This window comes from Aptenodytes patagonicus, chromosome Z, assembly GCF_965638725.1.
Source record: "Aptenodytes patagonicus chromosome Z, bAptPat1.pri.cur, whole genome shotgun sequence".
NCBI lineage: Eukaryota > Metazoa > Chordata > Aves > Sphenisciformes > Spheniscidae > Aptenodytes > Aptenodytes patagonicus.
Window position 1 is genome coordinate 47,878,089 of NC_134982.1, and position 8,848 is coordinate 47,886,936.

Genomic DNA, 8,848 nt, shown 5'->3' on the forward strand with positions numbered 1-8,848 from the left:
GCTATATTTAGTTTTATTTACTGTATTAGCGGCAATAGAACTATTCCCACTGTACATTATTTTAATTCTATTGAAAGCAAAACAAACAGAAAAACAGCTAGCCAAACACTTCCTTTAAAATCAAAAGGCACCAAGAACATGAAAGGGAAATGATTGCGAAACAAAAGTGGAACTAGAGTCAGTGTCCTGGGCAAAGATGATCAGGTGAGTGAAGCAGAGTGGAAGCACTACAAATAAACTGAATATTTATCATTCTTTCTTTTTGAAAATAATTTAACTTTCCTGTTTTTCTTGTCTTTCTTTTACAGACATAAGACCAGTTTCCTAGCTTGCTTTCTGCAGTGGTTTAAGTAACATAGAGGCAGCTGCATTCCAGAGTTTCAGACATACTCAAAAATACCGGTGAGCTGGGGGAGCCCTGGGGGGAAGGGGCAGCTCCTTATTTATGAATGTAGGGGCAGTGGTTCGTGAAGAGTGGACTTTACTCCCCTGTGAGCCTCAGTTCCAGGTCCCAGTCCGTTACGCCAAGCTCTGAGGAAGCCTCTGGCCAGCCCTGAAATCATGCGGGTTCAGAGCCTGCACGTGAATACTTCTAGCCCTGTGCCGAGTGCCGTTTAGTCAAAGCAGGGAATTGAACACAGTACTTTTACATTAATATCCTTCTTCTGAACACACCGTATCAAAATGCGTATGTAATTAATAAGGTGCTAAGGCATAGTGCCTTAGTGGAATTACATTGCTCAATATCATTATGTTTCTTAAGCAAGCTTTTTATTTTTCGTCAAGGAACACTGCATTTAATTTCACATGCTCTTAATGGTGTAGAGCTCTCCGGAGCTTGCTCTGCGCCTGCCAGTGACCTTAATGGATGCAGGGACAAACCTCTTCACAGAATACCGTTTTACAATTGCATTAGTGTTAAAGCTTAAAAGGGGAGAGAATTTGCAGGTGCAATACGTATGAATAGAAGCATTTTACAGTGAAGGCCAAAGAAACTGCAGAGGAGGATGTGCTCCTCCATAAATCTCAGACAATCTTATTTTAAAATTGCTAAAAAGAAGTGGTTCATGGATGAAAGAGGGCACATCTACTTTAATGAAAGCAATAGATTCTGAACATACACGTTTCTAGAAAAATGGGTAATATGAAATCTGACAGAACTGCAAACCAAAATGCTGTTGTCCTTAGCTCAGTTGTCTAGGACAGAAATAACTACGGACATTTTTTCAGAGACCTCTTGCTCCGAGAGAAAGTACATATATACAAAGGAGAATATTCTGCTGCAAATCTTCATAGGAAAACAATTGACTACGGCCTGCTCCAAAACTGACAACCTGATCAGAAATATGTTTAAGACACACCTCTCCCTGGTCCTACAGACCCACCTTTTTGTATGACACAAAAGAATTGCCGACAATGGATGATGTATTTAAAATATTTATTTAAAACTGTAAAATGTATTTAATAATGTCTGCCAGTGCCAGATGCAAAAGTATACATAAGCTTAAGTCCCAGTGTTTGAAACTGTGATTTTTCAAGTATTTTAATACAAGATTGTCACACGGTGCTGGAAGCTTTAAAACGTCGTTGAGAAGTATTGGATTGAAAGCCAGTGTGCTCTGGTGAAGGCAACAATCCCAAGTTCTTCTTGAGAAAAACCAGACTTTTTAGTTTAGTGCATCTTGAACAAGGATTTTTAAACTATATTAGCAAGATTGTTTGATGAGGAAATAATAAGCTACAGGATTTATTGCTATAAGCCTCAGATGTGTTTTAGTTTTTGTTATCTTACACGCGATGGAAATAGCACTTTCCTGTCCATCTTCAGTGCCGGGTAGTTTTTTCTGTGCTCCGATTTTCTCGATAAGGTTTCACATGTCCCATAAAGACACAAGAGTACCGATGCTGGTAGGAATTCACTGGAGAATTGTTCTTGTAGAGCACAAATTAAATCATATATTGTGTCAGTGTCATATGTGAATAATCTGAGGTTTGTTTGTGAAATTTACTGTTTTAACACCTGCCAGCTGCAAAACTGTGTTAATGGGAACATGATCCAGCCTGTTTTTATCAAGGTGCAAAAAATGAACTTCATTGCCTGGAATGGAATGAGAATAACATGTAAATAGTTGAATAAAATATTTATTTATTCAAAGACATAAGTGAATCAAAGAAGCATTCTGATTTCCTACTTGTTCTTGTACAAATGTGTACTAGCTCTTTAGATTGCACAATATACTCTATTTTAAACAATGACAAAGATTTTTTTTTTAATTAAGTTACAGAAGCAAGGAACATTGAGACATCTAACTGAATTAAATCTGCTGCAGCGTGATGTTTCCTAATGATTTGAAGAGATGACTTTGTCATATTGCAGCCCCCCCTTCACACATTATTCTTCTACTAAAACCACATGAAATGCCTAGAATCAAATGTGAAAGCAGAATGTCAGTGAACACCACGATGTCAAAAAAAACCCCTCCAAACTTCGAGGCAGTTGTTCCATCAGCACTCCTATCGATTTCTGCAGGACTGTGATCAGCTTTGTGCCACCTCCGTGGGAGGTGGGACTACACAATAACACTTCCACAGGTTCCTTCAGCCAGCAAAATCACACAGTTCCAACACAAGACTGTCCCCTTGGGATCCACAAAGACAGCAGCCGAGATCGTAGCGTTAAAGCAAACGGCTGAAGGAGAAGACTGTAACTTTCACACAAAACAAAGAAGCTCACCTGGGCCTAAAATCAAAGCTCCTCCCTGCTGAGCGGGGTCTCCTTGAAAATCAAAAGCCGGGCCAGTCATTGCTCTCCATGTACTCCTAATGCTTCCCAGTAGCGTATTTGACTTCACATGAGGGCTCCGCACTAAACAAAATGGCAAAATACTTGTTATCTAGAAATACAAAAGTATATAAGGAGAACAACAAAATTGAACAGCTGCTATGAATAGTTTAGTTTCCTGATTACCAGTGTTTTGACAAAATATAGCCTACGAGAGACGGTCTAGTGGGCAACTCCCTTCCTATTTACACTGTGATCATACTATTTTATCAGAGCGTTCTTGTTTTGTTCTGTGTAAGTCCAAACAAGGTGAGAAAATTACTCTTACCTGATACATTATTACCTTCACCTCTTTTCATGCCAAGCGTTTTATAAATTTCCCTTTGTGGATCTACATACATTTCATGCGTATACCCAGTTAAACTGCAAAAGGGCTGCAAAATATATGCATACAAAAAAGTAATATTTTTAAGGTTAAGACAGTAATTAGTTAGGATCTACTGACAGTGGAAAAAATACTGACACCCCGCCACCTTCCCCCCACCCCCACCCCGATTTGGAAACCTGTGGATTTGTCATGTTAAATTAAGGGCCAAAAATACTTAGCCCCGAAACTTTTACTAAAGCAAAGCTTCCAGTGAAATCAAGAAAAAATCCTTAGCAAGCCCCACTGGTTTTTAAACTGAAAGTTTTAGTTACTTGCTTTATTCATGTACTACTATTAGAATTGCTTCATGAAAAAGAGTACTGTCCTCTTTTTCTGTGGTTGCAAATGACCATCTTTTCACCCAGAGCGAAATCCCTCGAGGCAGACCATTATGACACAATAGAGGGTACAATGTATTTAATGACTACTTTATTTACCTTGATGTGATGGTAAGATGACTGTCCAATAACTACAAGCCTCACATTTGCTTCCTAGAACAGAACATGGGTATTGAAACTGTAAAGAGGAATTCGGTGTTTCTGCATGGCTGCAAAGCATTAGCAGAATCTGGTGTCCTGAGTTAAGGATCGCAGTACACTGAGTTAAAATTATTTGAAATTAACATCACTTACATGTTTGGAGCCTGCACCTTTGTCTATCACCCACAGTTAGCAGCTACATAAATTTATTAAGTGAAAAAATATTTTTAAAGGTAACTTTTAAGTTACAAATGTGTAAATTTTAAGTTTTCTGTAGCACTAGTAGCATCATCTTTTCAATTGATTGCAACCTGCTATGATTTTGGAAATTCAAGATTTCCACTCAGTTGCACCTGCATCTAAAGAAGCAGCATGCAAATATTGGTGTACATACAAGTATGTCTGTGATTCGAATATACAGACGCTCATTAATAAATATAACTGGCATCCGCATGTACTGCTGTCTTTTGCAGGTGCAACATTAGGCCTGAGTCTTAAAATAGAGGCCAAAACTTAAGTTCATTTAGACGCCAGTAAAACAGTTAATAAAATATAAGGTTGTTTTAATATTAGGGTGTAATACTTGCCTTTCCCATATACAATCATTTTGCTTGTTATGAAAAGAAGCCCTCCTACAAAACAGAATACTTGCACTAAGAAAAGCATGGATGGTTTTGATTCTCTGGATACATTTATTTGAGCAGCCAAATTAAGAAAATGTCATTCTGAGTAACACTGATTGAGCAGTTTAGAAAAATATGTCCTGAGAAGGAGAGCTGCCAAAGAAATTGCCCCTTTTCATCCCCAACTTCCTAGTCCATCTAAGGCTTGCTGTCAGCAAGGAGCTGAGTCTCTGTCATCGGCTATGCTGCTGTTAGGAATAAAATATGACAGAATTTTAATCAGCAGCCTGGAAGAGTCAGATTGACCTTCCACATTTAGCAGGGGGATCATTGTCTTTCCCGGTATCTCCTACCACCCAACAAATACCCGTCCATAGCAACCCCTGCCCACTCCATTTCTCCTTTCTCTCACTATGTCACTCCTGTTTGTGCAGCTGCCTGGAGAACAGGTCACACAACTGATGCAGCTTACAAATAACCATGAAAAAAGAGACTATTTTTAATCCAGATCAATTTTCTGATCTTGTTCCATGCGCAACCATCAGTCAGCCGTACCGGCATAACGGAAAGGGCAGTAGTTAGTCAGTGGTCAGGAGAAGACAGCTGCCCAGGCCACTACTAATACCAAAAGAAATGCCTGTCAGATGTTGTCTGTTCAGAACAGAGCAGAAAAAACAGCACCAAGCTAATAGGGCAGGGAGAAATAATGCTGCTGCAGCAGAGCATGTAGTGCAATAAATCCTTTCCTGTGTCTCCTGGGCAGATACATCATGGCTGTTGTGGCAAACAATGAAAGTGCTAACTTTCTTCTTAGCTTTTTTTTTGATTCCTAGAAGGTTTAAGCCTCACACAAGCCTGCAGCGGGACATAACAAATCTGCTCGACTACAGCAACCCCGTGTACATATTAAGGGCAGAGTACTTACTTGTAAAAACGCCTTGGGGACTTTTGCCAGGTCTTCTACATACTCCTTACAGGTGTAACATAAAAAATTCTGCAACATAGCCAGTTGGACATGTCAGAAACAGACATAATTGCATAGCAATGAAGCATCAGATTCTGACTTCGGGCACAAACCATTTTGGAGGTGATCAGGAACTGGGAAGAGGAAAGATCAAAGTTCTTTGCAGTCACCAAACTTGGATTAGGATCCTGGTTTAATCCAAGCCTGAACAAGGACACCGGGCTTGGGGCCTTGCTAATATTTTTATCTCCGGATATTTTAAGAATGTGAGAGCTGGCTTGCCAGCTGGGAAATCAGGGAACACAGTACTTGTTTCCCTAAACAGACGGGTGAAGAATTATTTCCTTTCAGGTAATTACTGTATAATTTTACTAAAGAACGGGGGTTCTTAGAAGCAGAACCGATCTGCTTTGTATTTTCTTCTCTCCCTGCTGCAGCCTAGCTTGTGTGAACTCCCCGCTCCCCCTCCCCCGCCCCTTTCAAGAGCCAAGTTGGGGCTCCCCGCAGGGAGCCCGTTTGGGCTCCAGGCCGGCGAGCCAACCCTCCCGGGCAGCCGCTCCCTCCTCACCCGCACGAACACCACGATCGCCTTTTGCTCCCCGTACAGGGCCTTGAAGGGGATGCTCCTCCCGTCCGCGTCCACCACCCGGCAGCGGGCGGCCTCCCGCAGCTCCCCCGGCTCCGGCCGCTGCCCGCAGCCCCGCGCGCTGCCGACCTGCTGCGTGACGGGGGGCGCCGGCGGCCCGGCCATGGCCCGCCCCGGCTCCGCCGGCTCCGCCGCCTCCGCCCGGCCTGCCCGGCGGGGGAAGGGGGAAGAAGAGAAAGGCGGAGCCGGAGCGGAAGGGTCGGGCGCTGGGTGACTGCGAGGAAGTGCCGGGGCTGGGTGGGAGGGCATCGGCTCGTTCCCGTTCCTGGACGAGACCCGGGGTCGGCGGCGCAGGGCTCCGCGGCGCAGGGCTCCGCGCCTCTCGCTTAAGGAGGAGTTGGCGAGTTCAGGGCCTTTGGAAAAAAAAGAGGGAAATCCGCTGCCAAAATCGCTGCGCGCCGGTGGCGGCCAGGATGCAGTTTCTGCCTGGAAAACGTAACAAAATCAAACGGAGCCCCCCAGAAATCGTGTGCAAACAGAAGCAGTGAAACTAGTATGCAGTCTCAAGGTCAGGGTTTGCCTTGCGGGATGCCACAGCATTTCAGAGCACTGTGAGCAAGCTGGAAAATTCTGTTTTCGAGAAACTGTCGAGCTGCTGTATCAGAAAAGACAGACCCAGCTTCCTTACTGAAGTAAAAGCAGAACTTCATGGGACTTTGTCAGGTGAATAGCAGAGGATGCCGAGCAGTGGAAATGCTCATGTGAGTGTATCGAGTGCACACAGAAATGAGTGAACGGGACAGATCTTCTTAAAAGAAGAAAAACACTATAGACAGTTGAAAAGTGTCTTAGTTTCTTGGATTGTTGCGTTAGCTGAAAGCTTACGAGGAGGAGAGTACTTTCCTTTTCTTAGTGGGCAGGGAAAAAGAAGTATCAGAGGGAATAGGACTGGGGGGATCTCCAGAAGTTTCCTCCTTTATGAAGCTCTCTGATGATGTTAGTTCCAGAGTCTCTCTTGGCAAACTGTCCCAGTGTCTACAATGTTAAAGGTATTCAAACTTATATCCCTGCACTTTGGGTTAAGCCCATTGCTTTTATATTACCAGGAGTGAGCACATAGAACAGGTTAATCCCCTTACTACATCGACTTTTCAGCTATATACAGACTATTGCTATGTTGCCCTCAATCTTCTGTTTCCTAGACTAAATAAGGCTTTTTTTTTTTTGACAATTCTTTCTTCTGCACCTCAGTAAGTTTGTGCACCCTCAGTAAGTTTGCAGACGACACCAAGCTGGGCGGGAGTGTTGATCTGCTCGAGGGTAGGAAGGCTCTGCAGAGGGACCTGGACAGGCTGGATCGATGGGCCCAGGCCAACTGTATGAGGTTCAACAAGGACAAGTGCCGGGTCCTGCACTTCGGCCACAACAACCCCATGCAGCGCTACAGGCTTGGGGAAGAGTGGCTGGAAAGCTGCCCAGCAGAGAAGGACCTGGGGGTGTTGGTCGACAGCCGGCTGAACATGAGCCGGCAGTGTGCCCAGGCGGCCAAGAAGGCCAATGGCATCCTGGCCTGTATCAGAAATAGTGTGGCCAGCAGGAGTAGGGAAGTGATCGTGCCCCTGTACTCGGCACTGGTGAGGCCGCACCTCGAATACTGTGTTCAGTTTTGGGCCCCTCACTACAAGAAGGACGTTGAGGTGCTGGAGCGTGTCCAGAGAAGGGCAACGAGGCTGGTGAGGGGTCTGGAGAACAAGTCTTATGAGGAGCGGCTGAGGGAACTGGGGTTGTTCAGCCTGGAGAAAAGGAGGCTGAGGGGAGACCTCATCGCTCTCTACAACTACCTGAAAGGAGGTTGTAGCGAAGTGGGTGTTGGTCTTTTCTCTGAAGTAACAAGTGATAGGACGAGAGGAAATGGCCTCAAGTTGCGCCAGGGGAGGTTTAGATTGGATGTAAGGAAAAATTTCTTTACTGAAAGAGTGGTGAAACATTGGAACAGGCTGCCCAGGGAAGTGGTGGAGTCCCCATCCCTGGAGGTATTTAAAAGACGTGTAGATGAGGCGCTTAGGGACATGGTTTAGTGGGCATGGTGGTGTTGGGTTGACGGTTGGACTCGATGATCTTAGAGGTCTTTTCCAACCTCAATGATTCTATGATTCTATGATTCTATGATTCTCATAGGTCATGTTTTCTAGAATACAGATTTTGTTGTTTCCTCTGGACTTCCTAGGGTTTCTGTCATTCCTGAACTTCGGTGCGTAAAACTAGACACAGTATTTTAGCTAAGTGTTAGGTTTTCCTCACATCTTGGGTCTGCACATCCACTTAAACATGCTGGCATTGTGTTTGTGCTTTTTGCAACAGCACAGTTTTATTGACCTCCGTTCAGCCTGAGAGCCACTATCACTCCCAGCTGCTCTGCTCCAGACCATTCCCTACAAGGGAGTGCACGACCACCATTTCTCTTACAATACTCGGCGAAAGAAATTGTCTCTAACGTCACAATGTCTGAAAAGCCAGATCAGCTTTGTGTAAGACATTTACACAAGATGACACAACATAGTTGGCCCTCCAGTTGGGATACCTGCCAGCTCTGTTTTCAAACTCTTGCCAAAAAGACCTTCAGGGCATGTAAGGTGCTTTGTGTCATGTCAAAAGCAAAGACAAGTCAGTTCTGCATTATAAATAACAACATGAGGGAAAGTAATCCCTGGCTGATAGCTCTTTACGAGTTTCCAGCACATACACACAGGTGAAACTATCCAGCCCCTAGTATAGCCCTGTTGTTTCAGTAATGAAAGTTTACTTCATGGTACGGATCCAGCTTGAGGCTTTGCCAGGTTAACTGTGATCATAATAATAATACTTTGCTGAGCTAGCAAATCAGCGTTTAAATGTTAGCAGAGCACTTCTTGTGTTTTTGCCTATGGCTCTGTACTTCAAGGACTAACCTTGCAGTCCAGTATGCCCTGACAATGACTTTGGTTTAA

General features: G+C 44.0%; 1 protein-coding gene across 1 annotated transcript; it reads right to left on the reverse strand.

Annotated features, from left to right (window-relative positions):
* Positions 1-1,421: 1,421 nt before the first annotated feature.
* Positions 1,422-6,026, reverse strand: PRXL2C (peroxiredoxin like 2C). Its single transcript, XM_076362623.1, has 6 exons — positions 5,844-6,026; positions 5,237-5,305; positions 3,647-3,700; positions 3,111-3,216; positions 2,735-2,866; positions 1,422-2,098 (listed from the first exon to the last, which is right to left on the reverse strand). Exons 1-6 carry the CDS (start codon positions 6,024-6,026, stop codon positions 1,971-1,973), a joined length of 672 nt encoding a protein of 223 aa, XP_076218738.1. The 3' UTR covers positions 1,422-1,970.
* Between the last annotated feature and the right edge of the window lie 2,822 nt (positions 6,027-8,848).

What these genes read in the sequence shown, in the direction of transcription:
- PRXL2C (XM_076362623.1), bottom strand. Translation starts at nt 6,026, where the DNA reads ATGGCCGGGCCGCCGGCGCCCCCCGTCACGCAGCAGGTCGGCAGCGCG. An exon ending in TCCCCAAGGCGTTTTTACAA is followed by an intron (nt 3,701 to 5,236) that starts GTAAGTACTCTG and finishes GTTCTGTTCTAG; the next exon opens with GAAGCAAATGTGAGGCTTGT. An exon ending in TGAAGGTAATAATGTATCAG is followed by an intron (nt 2,867 to 3,110) that starts GTAAGAGTAATT and finishes CATTTTGTTTAG; the next exon opens with TGCGGAGCCCTCATGTGAAG.